General features: G+C 41.0%; 2 protein-coding genes and 1 non-coding gene across 3 annotated transcripts; all 3 read left to right on the top strand.

The window, feature by feature from the left end:
* The first annotated feature begins 16,936 nt into the window (after window positions 1-16,936).
* Window positions 16,937-17,008, top strand: Trnaq-cug (transfer RNA glutamine (anticodon CUG)). Its single transcript has one exon. It is a non-coding gene; the product is annotated as a tRNA-Gln (tRNA).
* A 263-nt stretch (window positions 17,009-17,271) lies between these two features.
* Window positions 17,272-19,150, top strand: LOC125770064 (uncharacterized). Its single transcript, XM_049439262.1, has 3 exons — window positions 17,272-17,737; window positions 17,808-18,254; window positions 18,326-19,150. Exons 2-3 carry the CDS (start codon window positions 17,996-17,998, stop codon window positions 18,922-18,924), a joined length of 858 nt encoding a protein of 285 aa, XP_049295219.1. The 5' UTR covers window positions 17,272-17,737; window positions 17,808-17,995; the 3' UTR covers window positions 18,925-19,150.
* A 296-nt stretch (window positions 19,151-19,446) lies between these two features.
* On the top strand, window positions 19,447-22,175 carry LOC125770065 (uncharacterized). Its single transcript, XM_049439263.1, has 2 exons — window positions 19,447-19,960; window positions 20,045-22,175. The coding sequence occupies exons 1-2, from the start codon at window positions 19,777-19,779 to the stop codon at window positions 20,707-20,709; spliced, it is 849 nt and encodes a 282-aa protein (XP_049295220.1). The 5' UTR covers window positions 19,447-19,776; the 3' UTR covers window positions 20,710-22,175.
* The last annotated feature ends 3,495 nt before the right edge of the window (window positions 22,176-25,670 follow it).

The following is a 25,670-nucleotide window of genomic DNA, read 5'->3' as shown; positions in this document are numbered from 1 at the left end:
GTATTGAAGCAGAAGGAAGCATTTCATCTTCCTTTCAACAGCGCCAAAGAGGAGCACAGCCTTATGTCTTAGCTCTGTCATTATTTGCACCTTTTTTCACATTCTTTAAAAGATGCTGGAAAACAGCAAATAAAGCCGACTAAAGACAAACATCAAAACCCATGTGCGTGGGGGAAAATTACAGCTCATTTGTGTGTGTCGTTTTGTTGTGCAGCATTGTGGAAAACTTTTCCACCTTTCGTTCTAATCGCACGAAAACACGGTGTTGAGCAATGGCAAGATATGGTTTTTTTCTGTACACATCACTTAATGCTTTGTAATGTGTAAAGTGTCGTAAATTGAATTCTTGTACGGGTTTGCCCGTTTGCTTCCATCAAACGTGAGAGAGGAAGCGTTTTGACTGTCGTAATGTCGTTGTTTTTTCGAGATGAAAAATGGGTGACTATATCATTCTCCACCAGCACCGAGGAATGCTCTGAAGTTGAATGTTGGAAAGCAAAAAAATATATATACATTTAATGAATCATACAAAACGATTCGGTTGCGTTTTGGGTTGGGTTAGATGGTGATGTCAGTAACCAACATTCCAACCGATTTGCACGTAAACGTGTATAAATATGTGCGACTACTCTTTCCAGTGCGAGTTCGACGGAAGAGAAGGGTGGTTGGCCGAGATAAGCTTCCCCAGCAATGCACAGGCCTTCCTTCCAAAGCCCCAAAATCCAACCTGGGCAAACGACGACAATGTGTTCCAATGATAAAACGTTTCCCATTTGCTACAGCCTCCCGTGCGAATGGTTCGGAAGCATTCGGAAACGAAACGTTTGGTCTCGTGACGGTTTTGTGTACCGAAAAAGCAACGCGAAAGGAATGTTTAGGAATGGGAACTCCCAAGGACTCACCCCCTGCGCCGAACCATACAGCAATCTTCAAACTATACCGCTTCTGGTCGTTCACATTGGCGATGAATTATGGAACCGAGCGAGGAACAAAGTTCGTTCCTCCCTTTGACAGAAGGGACAGGGAAAAACCGTCGGGGAGGGGGAAAACCTGGCTGCCTGGTCTGGGGTTTTGTTTTGTGAATTGTGAAGCTGCTCTTTAAGCTCGGTAGGCCGGTTACCGGGAAATGTTATCATGGGTGGGGGCACGTGTTACGTGCGTGGCCCGGAATCAACTCCCAAAATACGTCCAGAGATTCTCGCAACACAAGCGCGGAAAGTTTCGAAACTTTCCCTCTCCTTGGTGTTTTGGCCTCATCATGGTGCTTGAGGCACTTCCCGGTCGAGTGAATATATGACAGTTGTCAGCATGTGATTGTGCGATTGTGGATGAGTGTATGACGAGGGGAGGGAAGGGTGGTGTCGAGTTTGGAATAAATTAGATAACATAAATAAACTGGTGTAATTTAAAAGTAGACTATTGTGCTAAACTTGGTGATGCAAAAAGCTGAGGAAGCGAACAAAACAAAAAAAAGACGGCAGTATCCTTCCCAAAAATCCAAACAAGGTGTATGGATGTTACAGTAGGTGACAACATTTTGGTGTGCAGTGCACTAGCGAGATTGAAGATGTAATTTTAGTGATATTGTGTACATGAAGTTGATAATGACTTGATACTCGTCAAACATAAGACCTAACACGCAATAGATTGTCGGTTCAAATCTACTCAATAATTGCTCCTTACGATTACTTCGTAGTAACGAAGTAAAATTCTTTTTAACCCAGTATAGGAAAGGTGTTTGATTACGTAGAAGGTCCTTACTCCCACTCCTCTTAATTTGCTAAAGGAAATAGAAGAAATATCTCCAACCGAAAGAACTCGCCACCAAGAATATGTCCGAAAGGAGATGATGTCCATTTGGTGGTACATTACAAAAATTGTCTATTATGAGCTTCTGTAAAAGACTAGGAGTTTAACGTTTACATACAATTGATAGAGAAAATAGAAGAAGTATTATCAACCGAAGGAACTCACCACCAAGATTATGTCCGAAAGGAGATGATGTCCATTTGGTGGTACATTACAAAAATTGTCTATTATGAGCTTCTGTAAAAGACTAGGAGTGTAACGTTTACATACAATCGAAGCTCACTGTAATATCCCTTATCGTGTCGGTGGCAAAGAATGGGAAAACATTTGTCATGCAGCCCTGATTGTACAGGAGCTTAGTAGTACTGTATCGCACCACAATACGTGTGGAGGAAAAACTTTTACAAACCCGTACAAACCCCAACAACATACGAAGAAGAAGAAGAGATTAAAAACGCATTATCATCAAGCCTTTCGTACAATGATTATGATACCTTTATAATGGTAATGCATTACTATCTGCCCTGATTACCTCCCAGAAAACACAAGAGAGTTCTAGTGCTAATAAGAATGTATATTCGGCTGGATATATACACGGGATTAGAAAGCGGATTTCCGGAACGCTCCGGATGAAGATGAAGATACCCATGGCAGGCAATTGAGGATAAGCTGCCACAATTATGGCTGAGGCATGTTGAGGTGCTAAGCAATTTTAATGTTTGTACAGCAACTAGAGAACCTCACTTTAGTCGGTGTTTCGTGGAATGATCCTTTGTTTTACGATCATGTGTAAGTTGAAAACTCGAGACGGCAAACTTCTTCAAACTTGTACAAAAGACGAGTTTCCAAAGTTCGGAACAGCTCATTCTTGTTTTAAATGTCCTATACATTTTCTCATCAGCGAACGTCTAAGTACACAGATGGCAGGTAGGTTAGGAAAAGGTCTTGGCAAAAACTTTAAAGCCACCCACTCCATCACTCCACAAAACCGTATGATGCTTGCACGTGTACAGGAAGCGTCAACAATAAAACTGCACTTAAATTCCACTACAGATGACGTCGTGCCAAACAGACATAGATCTGGCAACTGAATAAAGCAACTCGTTTTGCTGCTGAGTAGTAGAATGCTTATCAAATCAGGCAACCGTGCTGTGGCGTTTTTCCTGTAAATCATACAAACCCACACAGCCTTTCCGCACACGGAGCATGATGGGCTCGGAGCCACTTGGACGGGGTGGAAAATGGTGGAAGAATAAATGTCATCACCGTACATAAATCATCATTATGGCAGAAGAGTAGAAGTAGTACGGAAACGTGAGAAGACATCAGCAGCTCAGTAGGAGCAGAAGCAGCAGCAGCGGTACTAAAGGTAGTAACAGCAGCCACACAATTTGTAGTATCATCATAGTCTTCTGTTTCCCTCTCCTTCTCTCTCTCCCCATCCCTTCACGAATGCCTTCCAAGCGAGAAGTGCTGATGTGTGTCCTTAAATGTGTCGTTTTCATCATGGGCGCTTGGTGCAGTTGGTCCCTTGTGCCGGTACGCGAATTCAACAGCGAAACAGGCAGACCATGTCTACTCATCAGCAAATGGTAACGATCATCAAATCGAATCTCCGGATCTCTGGGATGGTATTACCTTCCATCCACCAAGTGCCCAAGTGCCCAACACAGTCGAGTGCACAAGAGTCCTTGAATGCGGGAAAAGTGTGTATATGTGCACGTGTGGGCCCAACCAACCAACCAACCAACCCAAGGCAAGTGTACTTTGGAACGTTTGTTTTATGTCATAAATATAATAACATAAATTCCTCTCTTCCCATGCCCCACAGCGCTGTGTTAATGGGAAGCACAACACTTCATTCCCGGTGGGGTGAAGAGAGAATGGTTTTTGCACGAGTCTGGCACACGCACAACCGGGAAACGCATCCCACTGCGACACCCCGTGTTGACATAAATGATAGTATTGTTACCCATATTTATGGACGTTACTGTTTCTGAAGAGAAAAAAAATTTGCCACGCACCACCCTTACACAGGACGCACTGACCTTTCGTGCGTGCGTGCGTGCCGGTGTGTGTGTATGCGTTGGTGACAGTGTTAAAGGACAATAAATTTTGTACCACTTGTGCCAAGCCATGCTTTCACTTTTAGTGGTGGAATAGGCGCATCATGCGATGATGGCCAAATTGTACGGCAAAGTAGAGTTTAATATCGCTGAATTGCATAACAGATTGTGAGGAATCAGTTTGCGTCGCGAGTTTTTTAAGGGTGAAATTCAAGCATTTCGCCCCCAGAGGGAGATTTTGAGGTAGTGTGGCTTTACATAAACCAACCAGTGTTCCTCGTGTGTCTGGGTTTTTCTTCTTTGCCAACGGGTGTCATTTACCAACAGGGAATCGTTGGCAATTGAGATGAACGCAAATCATAGGAATGATTAATCGTTCTATATTTTCGAATTTTTATTTTCCTTTGCAAACCTTTTAGTACGATAAAAAAGTATGTAGAATATATAATAATTGTTATTGCATAAAATAATTTGACACGAACTTTAAATTCTTACCCAGAATACATATTGCATTTCGATACTAATTAAGTATAAATTTAGTATATTGCGCCTAAATGTAGGCAGAATTTACATAAAATTCTGCAATACGCTCAAAGGTATGCAATACACAAAACAATTAATTCTTTCTTACCCGTAAGTATATAATTACAAAAAGTTTAAAGTTAAAGGTTCTCACTAAATAGATACAGCATAACGTCGATTATCCAGGGGGCGGATTAACCGTGCGCCGAAAATTGACAGCTGATCAACCGTGGTGAACATTTGTACTGATGTCAGGTTGGTTAAAATTATTACATTAAAATTATTAAAATTATTGAAAATTAATTTAAATTATTAAAAACGATGTTTTTGAAATAATTTTATTTTACGTTCTAAATATTAATTCTTGTTTGATAATAATTTGCTTTATCGATACGATTACGAATACGATTTATCTAGCTATATAAATGACCTATATATTTTAAGAGACTATTATCCGTGGAAATCGATTAACCGGCATTAGTCCGGTACCGACTACCACGGATAATCGACCTTCTACTGTAATTCTAAAATACGCTCAAAGGTATGCAAAACACAAAACAAATAATTCTTTCCAACCCGTAAGGATATAGCTATTAAAGCTTTAAAGTTAAAGGTTCTCACTAAATGGATATATAATAAAATCCTAGACTAAATTATCAAAAAATTGTAGGATTTTTTTTTGAGTAGTTTATAAATATTTTAAAAACACTTAAAACATTGTACCTTGATTTGGAAATAAATGATGACAAAGAAAAACAATCAGGCCTTTTCCCTTTTTCGACGCAACCCCAGGGAATTAGGCACAGCGCGTTTAATTGTGCGCGTCGATTTTCTCTGCATTATTCCATCACTCTCGCAAACGGTTTTGGCCACATTTGCATAACATATAAACGCATAAATCCCTGTCGCAGAATTATGATGCGTGTGTAACCCCTTGTGCGCGCACCGTACGGCCCACTTCCTTTCCCAGCGACGAAACGCAAAATGGATTTTCCATTATTTTACTTTCCAACCAACAAAACACACACTTCCACGCGGTATCAGGAGGTTTGATTGAAAGGCACTCAACCGTTTTGCGTTCGTCACGCACTTACTCACTGCGCTGAACGAGTTTTCAATATATATATTTCGTCCTGTGTCCTTTCCCAGGCGGTATGTAATGCGCATTTCATGTGGCGAATTAGCGAAATTTATGGCCCAAGACCTCTACGCACCGTCGGGGGTATGCCACGGAGCGATCGGATTTATAATTGAATTGAACGTCGTTGTTGCAGGGAAGGAGAGAACAATCGGGACCCCCCAAAAACAGTGGAAGAAGTGTCGAATGGTAACGTTTGCCAAGGGTACATGCGCGCGTACACGTTCTAGTTCGCCACAGTGCAAGTGGACACGCGTCAGGATACAAGCACGCGATCGTACGGGCTTTGTGGAACGGTCGCGTCCTGGGATGCGTGGCACGCATTTTTACGACTCCCTTGGGTCCTCACAAGCAAACCCTGGGCGATGGGTTTTATGCGTGTTTTTTTGGATTATTGTTTTTCTGTTTTCTTCGGCGACGGTTGATTTGGATGCGCTGCGATAGTGCTAAAGGGGGCATCATCAGGGATGAGACCGTTGCTCAAAGTGGCACTTTTCCCTAATGAATGTTGATTAAATTGAAACCGTCGCTAATTGGGAACGAGATGGGAAAACGAACTTGTTGTTTGTCGCTTGTTTCTGCTTTTTTTCCGTGGGGAAATGGTGAGGAAAAGTGGAAAAACATCATTTAACCAGCGATGATATGTTTGGGTGTCTGTTTTAGTAATGTAATTGCAAATAAACAATACGAGTGAAGATAAGAAATGGACTTGTTTTTTTTGGATTGGCTGAAACAGTTCCTTGTAATTTTAAACTTGTAGGAAACAAAGATATTGTTCAACAAAGCAACAAAATACATCAAACTAATCACTGAAAGAAGCGATAGAGGAGCAAACCACTTGGTGGATCAATGCTGAATAGCTGTTGGGTGACCATTGAGGAAAACTTTTCTTTTAGCTTTACATGAAATACACGACATTTTGCTATAATATCATGCTATAAATTCAATGTTGAATGTCGTTTACTTACCACGGGCATATGATTCCTTTGTATTCGTTGCTCTTCGCGGGCCCTTACCTTTCACACACACTGACATTTTCTTTTTTCTCTTTCACATACACATTTTACATACACATAAACACATTGAAAACATCACACTCGGCTACAATGGCCATATTTTTTATATACACAAATTTACATAATAAGCAAGAAGCTCACTTTTTTTACTTTTTTTAACTTTTAACTTTTATTTTTATCAAAAAACAACCAAAACTTGCTTTTTTTCCTTTGCACGAAGGCATAAACACTCTTCAATGAGCCACATTTCAAACACCATTTTAAACTTTTTCACATTTTAAACACCACATTTGCCTACAATGGCCACATTTTTCAATACACAAATTTACGCAATAAGCAACAAGCTCTTCGAGAATTACACATAACTTTTTTTTACCAAAAAGACAACCAAAACTTGCTTTTTCACATTATTACACACAGAATTACACATAACTTTTTTTATCAAAAAGACAACCAAAACTTGCTTTTTTTCTTTACACAAATGCACAAACACACTTCGATTTCAAACACCATTTCAAACTTTGGCACATTTTAAACACCACATTTGCCTACAATTGCCTCATTTTATAATGCACGAATTAACGCAATAAGCAAAAAGCTCTTTGAAAAATAGATATTTATTTACTCAATAGACACTTTTTTCACCACAAAACAACTAACACTTGCAACACTTTTTTTCTGTGCACAAAGGAATGGAGAAGCTTTTCACATCATGTAATGATTTTTTTAAATTAATTTCAAATTTTAAAAACTAAGCGAACAAACACCACACGATTGACAAAACGCGTTTCCTAAACGCACTGCACGAACACAAATGCAAATAATTTGCAAACCTCAGAACACGCATAGTACACGCACTGATTAGTAATTTGTTCACTCTCACACGCGCACCGTCCGGCGTTAGCATTCAGCAAGCTGCACTGATCTTAGCGTTGGAGTAAGAACGCGCGAACGCCCGAGCGTACATTGTCGGCGTAGGTTAGAGCGAGATGGAAAAAAAACTCGTTATCGCCATTATGACCACGATACCGTTAGATTCGCAACTGGATTTATGGCTTATGGAACATCAAAAGATATTATAAGCAGGCAAATTAATGATTTATCACGCTTTACTGTTTTTTACAATCTTTTCCTTGCACAGAATCCTTCTTTCACTTACACACTTTACGCGTACAGGTATCACGAAACACAGGTGTCACAAGACCACACACGCGACACGCACACACGCCGACACAAACCCAAGCCGACGCCATGAAAAATTTGAACAGGTGCAAAAGAAAACTTCACTTTTTACCGCATTAGCACACGAATTGACTAATTAACTATTGTTTTTATGTAATAAGATAATAGAGGATCACTTTTTAACACCAAAAACCAACATTTTGTCACATTTTTTTTATGCACAATGGAAGGACGCCGAAGTGCCGAAACCGGATATCTCTAATCTATCACTGACCGATCACTACTGAACCGAATTTCTCTTTCTCTCATTAGCATGATCTCTTCTGCTTCGTTATCACGCGACACACCTACACAACCATAATTGGCCGAAGCTGCGCCGCCCGATCTTATCTCTCGTATCTCATTCTCTCGCACAAATTTCGATCCTCGTTGAGAGCCTTCTGCCCAATAGGCCCAAAGAGTTTAAAAAATAAAAAAAATTGAGAGCCTTCACTCTTCTCGATCAAATCCGTTCTCATATTTTTATATTACATACTTATTTTATTTATTTATTTATATAACATATTTTTATATTTATATATTTATATTTATTTATATTTATTAGCGTAGGGACGGCCAGGCCGTATATCTTACAGATTATCCTTATTATCAAACATTGATACGCTACTTATAGTTATGTGAATAAGGGACATTTCCTTCCCTCATTCTGAGGTGGCACCTTATCCAGGGTGAGCTCGGTGAGCATTACATACTTTTTAACAAAATAAAACATTGTTGTTGTAATTAGTAGCAAAACGCTTTATAAAGGGACATTAGTTCCTTCAAAAAAAGGAAAAAGCTAAAAGCCTTTAGCCGAGGCTAAAGGAAAGATTTTCTTCTGCTACCAACATTCATACACATTTCTTCGAGGCCCACCTGGCCGCCAGGGTCCTTGACGACCGCCTACTCCACCTTCCGTTAGATCAGTCACTGGAAAGCAAGAAAGAAAATGATTACGACTTTAATGGGAATATAATAGAACACGTATCATCACAACGACTCTCATAATCATTTATAACAGAAATGGAAAACGGTAATGGTTCACACATATTGCTCATGATTTTTTTTCTTATAAATGCAGTCTTTCAATTCATCGAAACGAGAAGCATTAAGAGGTTCACCGTTCCGGGCCAAAGGTCCTTGCAGATATGCTCTGCTCCTAGACCCTGGTGGCAGATATTAATTAACAGACATTGATCATCAACAGGTTCATAATCGGTTTGCTTCGGGAAGCTGTCGCCTGGTCTTATTCTTCTCAGCAGTTCCCGGTGCGTGTGTCCTTCCCTTCCGGAAGACTCAACAGGGCATGATTCATAGCGTGGTATTGCGTGTGACATTGTACTACGGTTTTTACCAATAGGGACCGAATGTTCTGCTTCGATAGGACGCGCTATTCAAATCACATCTGTTCCAAACGTTCCCCTTTGCGGTTCCCAGTATCCGGAAGGGCAATTTCAATTTCCTTCCAGGTTTGGTTCGCGGTTCTCATCTCCCCATGACTGTGAAAGAGGATAAAGGGGAACAGAACAGTCGATTTTTATATAAAGCAAAAAAAACCCCGAAAGATATATGTCAAGCTGTTTAGTGGCTCTGGAGTACTGTTTTTGTGTTTTTGTGTTACATTTTCATTTTTCTTTCGAATAGGGATAACCTTCAACGCGTCCAAACTGTGTCCTTCTCCCATTGCAGGTTGTAATTCTTCGTTAGAAATCATTGTTTTGCTACGATTCGACAGCATTAGGGAAATGTCGTTAGTTGAAAATTGAAAAATCAATTCACAGAACCCTGTGCCTTCCGCGCCACGTTGTAACGCCTGGAAACGGAAGGAAAATAAATTTGCTGCCAGAATGTACCGTTTCTCGTCCCTTAATGCTGTGCTTTGCATTCTCGGTTCGTTTTATTTTTCTTTTTTGCACACACTCACCCCATTTGTTTTGCGTTGCCGCAACAACCGTAGTGAAGCCGCACCTATCAATAGGAAGAGAAACATAATCATAATCGTAAACTAATAGCAATCCCTTTTTTTGCGCGTTCGAATCTGGCGTTATCTACACGTACACAGCCATACATACGGGAAGGATTCGCCATGAAGCCGAAACCCCTTACGTTGGATCCCAAATATCCCACGTGCGTCGCCCATAAACAGGAACCGCACGTGTGAAGTCGCGAAAATGCGCGAAAATTGCAACACCATCTCGTGAGCTTCGGTTCCATCCTCGGTCACCCACGGTTACTAGCTGCCTGGTAGCGTTGCGTCATCCTGTTTTTAATGGGATTTTTGTAAAAAAAAAAACGAAAAGACATCGTTATCTGCTTCTAAACGGATTCAATTATTAATATTAAAATTGTATCTACTGCGAACGATATTCCCGCTGGAGACATGAGAAGGGACACAAAACACGAAATTGCTGGCAATATTATTAGCTATTGAGAAATGAAAGCAAATCGTCGCGCAGAATAAAGAAAAAAAAACACTTTTTAGAGGGGTTAAAGATTTGGGTGTAATTTTAGAAGCAAAAGATTTTAAACGAAAAATAAAAAAAACTAGAACGAGGGTGAACAAAGGAGCAGGAAGTGATTGAAAATAGAATGTGTAAAAGAAAGCAAACAAAAAAAAGGAATGAAAAAAAAATATGATTGAATTTCAATTCTAAAACTCTCGAACAGAATTCATTCGGAACATGAAAGAGGGAAAGCTGAATGTGATCAATTGTAGGTCATAAGGTTTTTCCCCCTTTTTTGTCGCTACCCTCATTGCATGCGGTTGATGAGAATGGTTTAAAATGTAATAATTCTAAATGTGTCTACATTGAACATTAGATTTTTCGTATTCGGATGGAATTGTCATTCTAAATTGCTTCCTGGCAAAGGTTTCTTGTTACTTAAAGAGATTATCTATACACAATGTTATTAATAATTTCAATGAGAGAATAAAAAACAACAATTGAATGTCACATAAAACCAAATAATACAAAGAATTAAAAAATATTAATTGATAAACTTTAAAAGAAAAAATGTCTGATTCCGCATGTCGAAAAATTCTGACTGTAGAATGCTTATGCTGTCCGGTGTGATTCTCGTGACATGACTCACACACAGTACAAAAACAAAGTAGAAATCAGATTTTCTAAAATTACTCTAATGAACGCCTAAAAACTAGTTTTTACACTTAATTTCTACAATTTTCTAATCTTTTAATTAGTGCTAGCGTTGAAATCATTTTTATGTTTTCTGCTTCACACATAAAACGAAAGGTTTTCTCTCGTTCAATGTTAACGGTCGAACATTTCCACCAGTCAGGCAATTGCGCTATCAAAGCGTACAAGGGTGTGTTAAAAAGTGCGGGGTTCTATTCAATGCAACGCGACACCGCCAGGACAACCGGCTTTAGGAATTCTGCCGACGGAAAAGAAGGGTTTTCTCGGCCTTTTTTTGTTGTTGCGGTAAAAATAGGCATTTAATCATGAAACGACACAGTGCACGATGTAATTCAATCCATTCCACAGTTCCTCATCAAATTGGTTGCTTTCATGCGGTTTTTTTTGTGTTCCTCGTTTTTTTTTTTGCTATCTGTTGTGGTTTATCCCGATTTTCTTGTTTGATGATAGAAAGGGGAAAGGCACAAAATTGACGCGCGAAGCCTGGGTCCTGGGTGTGGTATTAATTTCAGATCTCTTTCACGAGAGCACGAAAATACTTCGCGCGTCCATAATTTACCATAATTATCTGTGAATATCTCGTGCCTCCGCTTCATCCATCCCTTTGTTCCGCGTGTCAGTGGTCATTTGCGGGGCTGTCATGTTCGGTTCGAGGTTCCGTGGTTACGTGTTTCCACTGCTCTGTTCCCAACCATTTTCTCTTGTGGCATTTTTTCCTCCGATTTTCCACACGGATCCTTCCCGGGGGGATTTGGAGGGGTTTACGCTTCTTTGCGTGATGTGTCGTGGTTTTGCCATTGGACAAAAACAAAAAAGGAATATTTCAGCGGGAGGAAGATAGGGGGAACCGGGGGAAGGGTACATCAGTGCAGTGGGAATTTTCATTTGCAATAGGGAAAAATGACAACCGGAGAAACAAAAAAAAAATATATCATGCTTTCAACTCCGTGATCCAATCAGGGCATGTCGTTGTGTCACTGCGTCCGAAACAGACCGCGCCGTATGGTAGTAAAAAAAACTATCCTGAAATAAAATGAAAGAAATTATTGTGAAGAGGAAAATTGTTTGCAGGCAAAAAGCGTTATAAAGGAAAGTTACCAAGCATTTGATTTCTCGGAATTCTTTCATCGGCAGGAATGCTCTTTTCCAAGGTACTGTCGTCATTAATATCAATCCGACTCGGGATACTCTTCACCGTCGGCAACGAAACACATGACCACAACAGGGATAACGGACCCATCCGTTAAGCTCGCTCGGGAAAGCGTTTCTGGATGTTGTGCTTGACTTGGATTTTTTTTGTAGCCTGACAAATCATTACACGACGACATTCTATCCCATGGTTTGAATGGGTTTGTTTGAGCGAGAGATGCAAATAATTATCATCATCCACCCATTAAACTAAAAACCAGGGACTGGCTATTGCAGGAATTTCCAAGTTCCAGTTTCATTTTCTTCACTCATTTATGGTCCCACGCTTGGGTGTCGTAGGATGAATAATTACTTCATAATTTGCTCCTGCTGGATAGTGAGCAAGAAACGTATCTCAACAATGGTCACCTGCAAGATAAGATATTCTTGTTTTGTTAATGCAATTTTTTACATGCTTCACGGTATATTTTCATATCTCTCTCTGTCCTCATATTCTATTGATTCTGTTTCCAAAAAAACCCGCTACAATCAATCACATATCATCTGCTATTATTTACCATGTGGATGGTAGTAAAACTAATATATTTATCGTGTAAATAAACACCCTGATTGCACTGTTTCATTACCTCAATTCCTTTATCCTGTCGCTCATACATGCGTTCCTTGCTCACTGTCCACTGCCGTTTCGCTGGTGCTGTGCGCAAAGTCCTGAATCACCGTCCTCGGACACACACACAAGGAGGGGATTTTTTTACGACCTCAGTCCAACATTACACCGAATGATGTGCACATTTCCCGTGCGTATTTTCAGATGATCTAGAGCCGTTTATGAGCTCATCCTCATCCTAGCGATCCTGACACTTCTTTCTTGTCCTACCCAGACCCGAAGAGCCATTTCCCAGAATTACTGCAGAATTACATGCAATAAAACACGCAATTCAAGCGCAACGTTAGATGTGTGCTCTGTTCTCTCTCTCTCTCCTTCGCACGTTCACTTGTTATCCCTAAAAATACAACGTCAACTTTGGCAACATTCTAGCCAAGCCGTATTTCCTGGAGATTCCGGAACCTCTTCGGAAAGCACCAGAGGGCAGGAATTTTCAATTAAAACTTAATTACACGCACTCAAAACCGAATGCGTGGCGTGTGTTTCATACTTTCCGAAGCAACACACCATCCTAAAAGCATATTTATGAAAACTCCGGTCCCCCCACCCTGTGCTTGGAGAAACGCCTGAAGAGGTTTACAGCAGGATCTATAAAAAAAATCTCCCAGAATTGTAAACCTTTAATTAAGATCTTTTCCCCATCTCGAATCCTTCATTTTGAATGAGTCCTTTTTTTGTTGGTCGTTGATGCTACTAGGGCTGAGGCTGCTAGGGTATTAAATCCATCCAATTTCTAAAGTCCAACAGTTTCGAATGCAACTGATATTCCACTTTTCCCGGAAGTGGCCCATCTATTGGACGTGACATTGTGTTGGCGCTGCAAGAAGGAAGTACATGAAAGGAAACTCATCGTGCATTCAGTGCAGGATCATAATTACCAATTTTCTTCTCTAGACACGGAGTCACGATTTTCGATTTTTGAACGAACCCATTTTTTCTGGTCTTTGTTTTTCCTTTTTGGTCACAGACACGGACGAGAGAATCTCGGCAATAGTGATTGTAGGGAAGCCGTTGGTACGGCTAGTTTGGCCCCGGAATGCAATGGAATGTGAAATTGTACTTGTTTTCATGATTTTAATTGGGTTCGAATGCAACCAAACCAGGAACGTGGAAGGTTCGGTTGAGCTGAAAACTTTGCCAGAGAATGTGGGAAGAAATACCTAAAACAATTAGTATAGAGTTTTCCTAGCAACAGTGTACTAGCCAGCTTCCAATTATAGAAATACCTCTTGCCTTTAAATCGATTTTTTAACATTTACTTTATCTTGTCTTCTTTTAGGATTTCCCCGAGAACGAGCAGAAGGATACAGTACCAAGAGGGGGAGGGGTGAGAGTAAAGTGAAATGGATGACAGCTAGCTCATAAATACCGGCCAGCAGAACCGCAAAAACTTACACTCTCCCTATTGCAAAGGCTGCAAGACAACGACCCAAACCCGAAACAATATCTTACGCTTTCCATTCCGTTTCCATTACTCGGTCGCAAGGATTTTCCACCCCATTCCAGCGCAACTTTGCGCAGGGACATTCGAACATTGGACCGTAGGATCAGCCGTGGGGAGAACAGAACACCGTAACATATCGGGCGGACAAGAAAGTTACCGAAGGAAGGGGGCGCGCGGGATGAAACTTTCGAATCCAATATTTAGTTTACGGTATTTCGCACAGGACACGCTCCAGGTCCAGGGACACAATCTTCATCCAGTAAGCAGTAAGTGTAAGAGTAATACACGACAACAGCAGCAAAGCAGTCCAAGTGCCAAGACGCGCTCAGGACAACGAATTGAATTTCAAAATAACATTATTGGCATCATAACCAACCCAGACGAAGGACATCCGGCCCGATGTGCTGTCAGAATCGGTTTTCGCTTCTGCCCGTTCGTGCACGCTGAATCAGCAGTGGCAGGCCAGATCTGCTTCGTGCTTAATTTTCCCTATTTTTCACTGATGCGTAAAAGGCCACTTGGAAGCGGACTGCTCGATGAGATGGACGCGTCACAGTACATTTGGTGCAAAATTGTATCGCTGCGTCTTGCAAAGGAAACAACCGGTTTGGGAATATTCTGGACGTATTCAAACACTGTCACCGGGATACCGAAATACCGAATGGCAGGAAAGTGGCACTTAGTGTCGAGCAATTGTAACTAAGTAAATGTAAATTACATTTTAATCATACCACCGCCTTTCAGGGGCGATTCTTCTGGATCAAAAAAAAATTACTATAATGATCTACTGTGGACCATTCTCATCTGGTTTACTAATCGCTCCCCGAACCATTTCCCGGAAAGAGACCCCAGGATTGCATTAAAAACCCCAACCGATAAGCCACATGATATATCACCACTAAATCCTTATCCGATGAGTTATCGACAAAACCAACCAACCGTTGGCACTAGAGCTACTCCATTCCCCAAGGACGTAGTAGCTTGCCGGGTGCGTGTTCGAATATGTGGCAAAAGTTGCTCCGTTCGTATGGAGGATGCAGTTTGGGCTGAAGTTGCTTACGTTACCCGGAATGAAGTTAGGTTCTTGCTTGCTTCGGAGGGAACCGTGTGTATGTGTAACTTGGTGTAAAATGTGTGACCTGCACACCAAACGGCCATGGCCAAAGGCTGAAGAAAAAAGAAGGATGACGTTCAAACAGTGCTCTAGCTAGGGAAAGGTGTGCAAACTACTCGCCTCCAAACGCTCGGCACAGGATCATACATATATAAACTAGCAACTGGCTGATCCACTCCATCGGGTTTCCGAAGGGGGACACCTTAGCGTCTGATTTACAATCGAACCACCGCAGTTCCGTCGGGCCTGGAAGTCCCTGGAGAAGCGAACTAACTTTGTGGTAATATTTTTCCAAGACGAATTGCTACACTCCACTCGACGGGGAAAGTTCCGAATGTGAAGTCGACTCTCGGTGCATATGTACATGTGAAGTGTATTCCGTTTTCCGCTCCAACACGGGCTTGCATTGTGTTTCACTGCAACTCCCGAGGAGTGTGTGAGGCGTTGGTGTGAAAGTTTTCGCACAACGATCACATTTTGAATTTAAATTACTTCCACCCGACGACGGTTGTCGGACGAAAACTTTGTCCTGAAACGGGGAGCGTTTCTGAACGAAGACGATGATGAGGATGATGATGATGATGATGGTGGTGATGGTGGTGATGGTGGTGGTTAGTCCTTCTGGATGCTTTGAGCACATCGAAGGAATTAGCCTTGGTTTGGTGTTGGCTGGCCTCTAGGCTTGCCAGGCTTTCGACTTCCGTCCCCGGAAGCTGCAACACGGCCGTGTACGAATTGTCACGCGGCTAAATTAAAATTATATGTCATTTTCTTCGCGCGAACAGCACCAAAACTTTCCGTGCTTTCAGCGCCTTTTTGGGGCCGCTGGGATAATTATTCTACCGTCTCGGAGCAAATGGGAACCAACCACGTGGCGACCAATGCGAACTTTGTTGCCGAATGTCTTCTACCGTCTGATTAAATTTACTCTGATTTGACTTTGTCACATCGTGGCAAAACGCAGCTTGACGCGGTAGAAGAAGCTCGCTAGATTTTGATTTCTGACGCGGGACGTCGCGTCGGGACCCGAAAATGTGTAGCCTAATTACACCTTCCTCTTCACACCGACAGCGTGAGATGGAGTATACCGGGGGTTCGGCACTCCAGCTTCATCAACGTGCCGCATTGTTCGTTCGTAGCTGATTTGAGTTCTTCACCGAACGCGAAGGTTTCCGTGGTTTAAACTGCAGCCGGAAGCAAAATAACAACCGTTCCTTTTTGGTGGCTAATTAGAAGGGAGCGGTAGTGTTAATTAGAGACAAGCGATGCTGTCACATTCGGCACGGGATGTTGATACCATGCCATAAATTCCGACCAAAAGTTTGTCCGGCGTGCTCATCAAGGAGAAGAAGAATGGTATTTTAGTTATTTTATAATATTGCTTTTGAACAAACCTAAAACGGTAATATGTATCAATTGCAAAGCAATTGCTTTGGGGTCTCTATTTGTTACAGTTGTGTTAATCGCGTCGTATTGGGAGTTAGGAAAGATTCCCTAATTATTCCTACTTTATCCTCTCACATGTCCTTTGGAACATTTTTCTAATCAGCATACTAATGAATAATGTGTGAATTTCTTATCGCCCACAGATGTGATTTTGTAATCAGATCAAATTCATCTCCCTCTATCGAGGGTTCCATGGTGTAATGGTTAGCACTTTGGACTCTGAATCCAACGATCCGAGTTCAAATCTCGGTGGAACCTAACAAAAAAGAAACGCTCGTGCAAGTTTTTTGGTTTTGCTTTTTGAGTTAGTTGGTATCTATTTAACCTTATTCAATTATTCCGCTTACCAGAGAATGTTTTTATTTATTAACATTATTGATAAAATATTGCATCGCTTGCTGCGATCAGCCTATAGTAATCTTGGGTTTTTTCATCGCATCAGCAGTTTGCTTTCTCGCAGGATGCTCGTTATCAGCTGAAAACAGTGAAACACGTGTAATTATTATAAGAGAAAACGCGAGAAGCCCACAATAATTGATGCAAACTGTTAAAATCAATCATGAAATGTAATTTGTACTCATATTTTTTGATTATTAATTAATAATTACAGTCGTTGCTGCGTAGTTCTGTCTCGCTCACTCATTCGTAGTTTTGCTTGGAGCTGTCATCAGGTGGCGTGCGCTGTCACTTTACCTACCAAGAAGGGGAGAAGAAAGTCGTTGCGCGAATGTGTCAACAAGGCGCATATGAAATTTATTCAATCCAGGTAGACTCGTACGCATTGAATTTAGTGCCGCCACGCCAAGTTGCTGTGTAGATCAAATCTAGTGAGAACATTGTAGCTGAAAGTAGGAATATACTACAGTTTACTGCAATTTACTTATCGGTTTGGAGAAGCCCCGTTCCCGAGTGTGTGTTGAGATTCGATCGGAATTTTGTTGCGTGCCAGAAGCTTGGGTCCAAAAGCGTAACGATTGCACAAAAACGGTAACACCGGTGCAAAATTGGCAGGCTGTAACATTTAAGCTTTCAACATAGTTGTTTATTTCTTTTTTAGCTTCCCAACATACCTGGCTGGCTGGTGCTGATTCTGGGTTTTGATTGCGCGTGTAGATCTTGCGTATATTCCGTGCCCGGACCGATGCGCGAGTTGTTTATATGCGCCCGATTCGCAACAATTAGCAACAGGCAGCATTAAGCAGGTTGGCAGTATTAACCGGCGTGTTTCACAATTGCACTTGAAGCATGGATCCAAACGAACATAGTTTGTCTAAGGCTGTGATGGAAGAAACAGTGAAGGAACTGCTTTCACCCGTTCCGGAGGCGAGAAAGAACGAATCGGATAGAAGCATGATCGGTTTTGGTCGTATGGAAACGTTGCATCTGATAAAATGTGTCCAAAAGAAGCCTAAACTGTGGCAGCGAGAGTTTATACGTAGGCGACAATCTTCCTGCGTATCTGATTGGGAAGACATCCAGCGGAATGAATTTCCCCATTACACTGGTAAGCATTGTTAGATGTATACGGCACTACAAAGTGCGTTCGTCATCTTTACTCTGGTCGTTTTGTTTTAGTGGATCAGTTAAAAGCACGCTGGAAAACGATGCGAGATTCCTTTCGTCGTGAAAGGAAACGCATCGAATGTGGCTCCTGTGCCGGAAGCCATTGGCCAATGTATGAAGATATGCTGTTCCTTGATGGACATTTCCGGCTGAGGAAAAGATTGCAGAATAAGGCACCGGGTTCAATCGCTAAATCAAGATCGAAAGAATGGAAAAAATCGAATGAAACAATTCAACCGAAGACGGCAGTAGTAAACGATCTTCCGAGGAACTACATACCGGAGAAGGACACGGTACATAATACCGAACGTAACCATCAGCAGCTCGTTTCATTTTTAACCATCCGCGACACAAATGATGCACCGGTTGGCGTTAGTGAGGTTACGTACAACAACAAGTTCCGCTCACGCCTTCAATCGGAACCGGTTATGGAATGCGCCCAAGTAGAATGGAATGCTCGCGGACAACAAATTACCAACTATCAGTTCTTGATGAGCTTAGTGCCATTTTTGAACCTCTTGCCGATGGAGAAAAATTTAGAAACTCGCCTCAAGATGTTGCAGCTGATTGCGATTGCAACACAAAACGTGAACGCGTCTGAAAAGGAATAATCTCATACGAATATTATTCCGGAAGTTCGGATAGAAATATTTAATAATTTAAAAAGAATTCCTGCAATATGTTCGTGCAATGAACGTCTTGTAATGGATTTTAATTTCTATGCAAGCTTTCATAATTGAAATCTAGATTATTTCACTCACATTGTATCTAGTAGAACATGTGGAAAATGTCTCAACACCAAATTCTAGCAAAATACTAAGATTCGCGAAGCTAAATGATTTTCGTAATTTTCTAATTTGCTTCCGGAGTGTCCGAAAAATGTACAGTGACCATTTCATCAATATGACTGGAGCGTGACGGAACAAATGTTTTGCGTTCCACCCATCCTACTTTGGTACATTTTCCCTCGGAGGTGCAAATATATCCATATCGTCGTCAAAAGAGTGGTTGAACTGTTGCGAGATACTGTTGGCTGCAGATGTCTGTTGAGATTGCAAAGGAATGTCTGGATTAGATGCTCATTTCATCGTGAAATCCAAAAAAATAGTGAAATATTCTAGTAGAAGAAAAACGTACAATGCATTGCGTCGTCTTCCCGAGTTTGTCAGACTGATTTAATTCCTGATCAAGTGTTTTGAGCATTAGCATTTGTGAATTATTCGCCTGGTGGTGTGATTTTATATAGTCAGGAAAAATTATCCAGCATAAAAAAAATCAAACCAGCATCAACCGTAGCATAAATTATTAGGTGGTGGTGAAACTGTTCGACAGCGAGAATTGCAAAAATGGGATAAAAGACAACTGTCAAAAGCTTACTTTTGCAGCTCGTTGTAGTCACTCATCGAAGCAACCACGCAGGGGTGCGTCAAAGACAAGACAACGAACTATAGTATCATCTTAAGATGTCCGACCCGCCAACATCAACCAGAAGCGTTAAAATTAAACCTAGGTGGAACACTAACTCAGTGGAAGACGTTTTGCGTTTTATTGTGCTGGTAAAGCAACATCCCAAGCTCTTGGCGCGTATATCTCCGGAACGATTGCTTCCGGAGTGGGAAAAATTAGTCCCAGTGACGGGCATTAGCGGTATGTAGCGGGTTGTTTATATTACTGTTCTATATGTTAAAATGTGAAACATTCTAATCGTGTTTGAAATATTGTTTCGTTTAGCGAATGAGATGTCCTTGAAGTGGAATCGGTTATGCGATAAATATCGTGCCGAGTTGCGACGCGAGATAAGATCAACGACGAAGCAGTTCAAATCGAACTGGGCCCACTTTCAAGCGATGGAATTTATACGGCCCATCGAGGAAAAGCGTATTCGTATATTTAGACGCGCTCAAACCACCAAACCGGCGGTCAACGTGCGGCAACTCAAAGTGGAACGCGTTACGCCGCCACCCAAGCCACACGTTCTGGTGGTTAGTCAGACGAGTAAAGCGAATCCATCTGGCTCTGGCAGGCATATCAACTCTTCGATGGGGACCTGTCGTCAATCGAATCAGCCGGTACGGCGATTATTACCGATAGAAAAGGTGCTGAATACGGAGAACGCAAAGGTTCGATGTTCGAAGCAAGACATCAAGGAGGACTTGCAGCTGCAGGCTGGTCGAGTTATCGCAACGCGTAACCATGCGATCCATCGCATCCCGTTACCGAATCTGACCGTAGAAAGCATTCGGGATGCACCGGATAATGATTATGATTTTCTCATGATACGCATCTATCCGCTTCTGGCCATAATGCCGCCAAATGTAAAGCGGCTTTGTTATGAAAGGATGCAAAAGTTTGCTGCAGGAATTGTGATGCAGCAGTTGGCCCGATCCCAGAAGTGAAAACTCAACTAAAACCCTTAGAAATTGTGTAATTTGCATGTTCTAAAACATTTCAATACAGTAGGATACTTTATCTTTTTCTTAGAATTCCGTGTGGTCGAATCATTGCAAAAAACTCCAAATGATGGTGTGTGCGTGAGGGAACGCAGCTTGAAAAATGTCCTGTACGCATGCTCTTCGGATCGAGTGCTCACAAACACACCGATAGCCGGCTTGTCAAATTCGCTACCCTTATACAAGACGTCATGTAATCATATGCTGAGTCGTTTAGTAGTGTGCGTACAGTAAGTACATGGGGGTTGCTTTGTGTTTTCGATTTCATTTCCGTGGTAGATTGCTAGTGTGTGTTTGTGTGTGTGAGAGCGCACATTCCAGGATTCGCTTGTATTGCGCAATCTCTTACTAAATCTCCCCTTTTGTCCCTGGTAGATAGGGGATGCATTTCTTTGTCTGTTTTTCAAGGAGCTCTTCGTGGTTCGTTTCGAATGTGTTTGTGTGTGTGTGTGTGGGGGAAAAGGGATTTTTGAACTCAACCGCAAGGAAAGTGCAACCGCTTGGAGTAGTGTGTGTGTAGCAGGACGAAACCGGCATTCGTGTGTTCTTCAAGGCATTGGATACATGGGACATAAATACATACAAACATCTTTTATATAAACCAGCAATTGTTCGATTTTTTCCCAGCGAGAGTGAAGCATGTGTCAACGTCACGTCACCGCGAACAGCTGAGCAAAAGTGCGTTACCCCGGTAGAGAGCGAGCGCGTGAGACGGGATGAGTGAGATGGCAAGTGAGTAAATTTTTCCCCTGTTTTTCGAAAGGAAAAGTGGAGCCCGATCAGCTGTGCGTTGTGTTGCATGTAGTGTGGCGGGCCCCCTTTCTTTTCACATTGCGGGCAATGGTATGTAGGATTGGATAATATCCTTCCCCTTATTTTCCCATTTCCTCCACAGAATCTGCTAGAATCGAGCAGTTCGTGTCGTCGAATTGGAAGACTTTTTTTGGGGGTTATTTTAGTGTCGTTTTTGGTTTCGCATTTTATTTCCTTTTTTGTTGCATTGTGTGTAGGAGCGGGAAAGCAAACTACGGAATGAGCAGGAAAAGAAAAGACATCTGGGAATCATGTTTTTCCATCAAGAGAATAAATAGTACACGTTGAGGAAAATAAAACCCAGAAAATGGCCGGAAGGTTAAAGCACTCCTTAAGGAAATGGGAAACACACGGTGGAAAAAAAGCCAAACTTTCGCGTGAGGCGGAGAAGAAACTAAGGAACCCGTGTCCGTGACTGCAATCGGTGTGAAAATTGTGTGGAAATGTTGCCTCGTTTCTTGGTGTTCTTCCTACGATGATGCCTCTTCGGCTTCACATGTCTGTCAAACGCATCTTTCGGTGACAGTTGATGTGACGTGGCAGCAAGTTTGCTTTGATGGGTGGACCGGAATTTTTCACCCCCCGAGAATGTGGAAAACAACAGTCCCATGATGTAGGTTTTCCGCGGTTTTAATACGTGCTGTTGTTTAGCAAAACGTTTGGAATGTTGTTTTTTGCATGTATATTGTACAACTGTGTAAAGTTGTTTTCTTCTCCACATACTAAAAAAATATTTTTGCATAGCTTTTTTTTCTTACAAATTATTATATGACTTCAAACATTTTTCATCCTGTTGTCTATTCTTTAATTAAGTCTTTTTTTCTAATTTTTCATTTCAGCTTCCTTTTCCGAGAGGTTTCGTTTGTAGAACAAAGGGAAAAATTATTCTCATAAAGTAAAAATTACGTTTACTTCAGCATTGAGGACTACCTATCGTTAATGGGTATTGGAAAATGAAGGAACTCTGTTTTATTTATACTTTAGAACAGATTTTTCTTCCACCCATTTGCGACGAAGAGTGCGACCTGTCCATTGACGTCAATCGATGCTTGCGAATAGGGAAGAAAACTGAGTTTTTTCCTTTCTACATTACTGTTGGCAGAAAACATGAAAACAAGAAAACAAAACCGCCCCTTTAGTCTTACAATTCAAAGAGAAAAATAAGTTAAGGAGAAAGAAACAGTGCTTTGTACTAAAACGGATTTATATTTATAAATATCTTTCCTATTTTCCGTCAGTCAGATCGGATCGCATGGTTTAAGGGGTTAAAAGAGAAATAAAAACACAACAACATCAAAATAAAACTGTGACAAAGGCAAAATGGGTTAACGATGGATTGTGGTCGGCATTATTTTTCTTACGAACGAACCTGTTTATTGTTTTTCCGTGTTTTGTTTTCTGTTTGTGGTCGGTTACGTTTTGTTTGCACCCGAAGGTCATCATGTTCGTCATCACATTCGGGCGGGGGCATAGTAAAAACAGGTGGGCAACCCTTTTTCCCCCCAAAAAAAAGGGGGAAACGTAACAAAATGTACGATTTTCCATCTTTCTTGGTTGTCTCTAGTGTAGTATATCGCTTCCCGGAAGCAAGACAGATGAAAGAAAGCGTGAAAGCATTTGTGTTTGTGCTTCAAATGTTGATATTTCACGTTTGGTGTTCCCGTTTGGTACCTTTCCCAGCTGGGGGGTTTTGTTTGCATTTTGCATTTGATAACAATCGTGTTGTGGTTACAAAATGTGGGTTGTCAAAAGTGGGAAGGGGCCGGACGTTTCCGAAGAGTGGTAATGTATGAACAGCGTGAAGTACCATGCGCCTCCATGAGAAAAGGGTGTGTTTTATTTAATTTAATTTTTATGTTAAAATCGAAAGTAACTAGAGTTTGTTATATGTTACGTTCTTGAAAAACAAATTACTTTTAATATATGTTGAATGATTTGTGTGATTTTTTTTATTTTTAAAATCCCTCTATAAATCATACATATTCAAGTTATTCATACGCAATCCAAGTTTGTACTGGTTTAAAAACTTTAAATTTATCAATTTCCTAGAACACCGGAAACTTTGTAGCACATTTTATCAAACCCAAAGTCCCTGTCCTTAGAATCACTTTAAGCTCTCTTTTGCTAAAGCAGGTGGAACAGGGTTTCGTACCTTCATCAAAATGTATTACTGAATAAGACACTCTTCTCGGCCAAAAAACCTGCAACTTGTCGTATTTGTGTTTGCTTGTAAATACCCGTGAAAGTGTACTGACCGTTCACCTAAATGACTCTTCAAAAACCTTAGCAGAAGAATGGAAAAGGTTTCACCACCGATCGCTTTGCCGTTGATTCGTACTCGACAGGCAAACACAGGCACAGGATATTCCCGGGTCCTTCCAGGAAATCGTTCACAAATCGGGAGAACTGTTGTGTTAGTGTGTACGGTTAAGGTGCGGCAAAATAAACTGCCAAACCATCGTAAGAAGCACGTGGCCGAACAAGTTTCGTAAGCAATGGTAAAGCAAGTTTAGCTTTTTCATCGGTGTCCTTGTTCCAGAAAAAAACGTAGTAGATTCGGCGAAGGATTAGGTTTTTGAATTGAAAAGTTTTTCTTCTTGGGAAGAGGAGTTGTGTAACAGGACGGGTAAGAGGTAGTTTTAAAAATGGTTAGATAACATATCTATCTTGATTATTTAACATCAATCGAAACGTACATTTTTTTAGAAATATTTATTTCGTTACATAATATAAACAACATTTTTGTGACTAATTTTTAGATTAAATATTGGAGATATATTACATGAATATATTTTTAAAATATATCAAACCTTAAACTTTTCCTGCAATGACAATATATTATATATTCTGATGTAATTCTACTTTTACTAAACGATTTTCAATACATCAAAATTCCAAACAAGCACAAAACATAGCCCTGCCTCATATTTACATCGTATCCTAACCCAACAAAGACACACCAGCATTAACGTTATCGTTAGCAATTCTACACATAAATTATATTACACCTTTTATGGGAACAGAAAATCGAATTTACTCGCCCCCACCCCCACTCCCCTCTGTCTAAAGTGTGCGACTCATCTTGAACGAACATTTAAACATGGCCAAATGACGCACAGAGTGAATAAAATTGCAAATCCCGCTCCAAGAAACTTTCCAAAGCCGCCGCGCACGGTAATGAAGCATCCAGTTCCTGCTTGGCCGTCCTTTGGCAGAAGCCCACCCTTGAACGGGAAGCCAATTTTTGTGATATCCAAAGAAAGGAAGGAAGAAAAAGACAATTTTATCACATCAGTCACATTGCGCCCCTCTCTTTGCATCCGCACCATGGGTGAAGTGGTCCCCACATTTGGTGGCTTCTTGTCACGAGCAGAATTAACCGCATGAAATATGAGCACACGGATGCTTTACGAAAGGCGCACGATTTTTTTAATAATAAATAAAAATACAATTTATGCGATTCGTTTTCCTGTTTCATTTTTTCTCTCTTTCTCTCTCTCTCTCCTGCTTCTGGTGAGCTCTTACCATTTGCTTGCGTTCGTTTGAATGTCTCTTTAATTTAAAGCAGTTATCATCCCTGCATATTATGTCCCTATCTTCTTGTCGGGGAGTATTTTCTTTATGCCAACGGGTAGTAAAAGTGTGCGCCTTTTATGCTACATTGCTCTGTCCCATGCTGAAATGTAATGAAAACGATACAGCTAAATTGAGAAGGAATGTGTATGCCATGCTGTTGGCCCTTGCCAATGGTTCCAAACCAAACCAAAGTCTGCTGGTGAAGCTTTCGTTTTCATCGGAAGGGATTTTTGGTTGGGGATTTTTTTCTGGCGTTACTGTACCCCGGTTGATGGGTTTTCTTTCATTTTCAATTCGTGAGGATTTTATAGGATCTTTTTTTTTTTCTTCGGTGAAATTATTGTTTATTCTTCAATGTTACCAGTACGCTTTACTTTATTTGATAACACAAATAACTTTTTTTTGTGAATATTAATCGCTTCCAATCGAAAGCCTTCGATGGTCGGTAGCTTAACAAGAAGTAGGGAAAATGTACATAATAATTAAATTTCCATTTTCTTCATTTTAATTAAACATGG

This window comes from Anopheles funestus, chromosome 3RL (genome assembly GCF_943734845.2).
Source record: "Anopheles funestus chromosome 3RL, idAnoFuneDA-416_04, whole genome shotgun sequence".
NCBI classification, from domain to species: Eukaryota; Metazoa; Arthropoda; class Insecta; order Diptera; family Culicidae; genus Anopheles; species Anopheles funestus.
The sequence above is the reverse complement of the archived record's forward strand: the minus strand, read 5'-3'. Positions and strand labels throughout refer to the sequence as shown.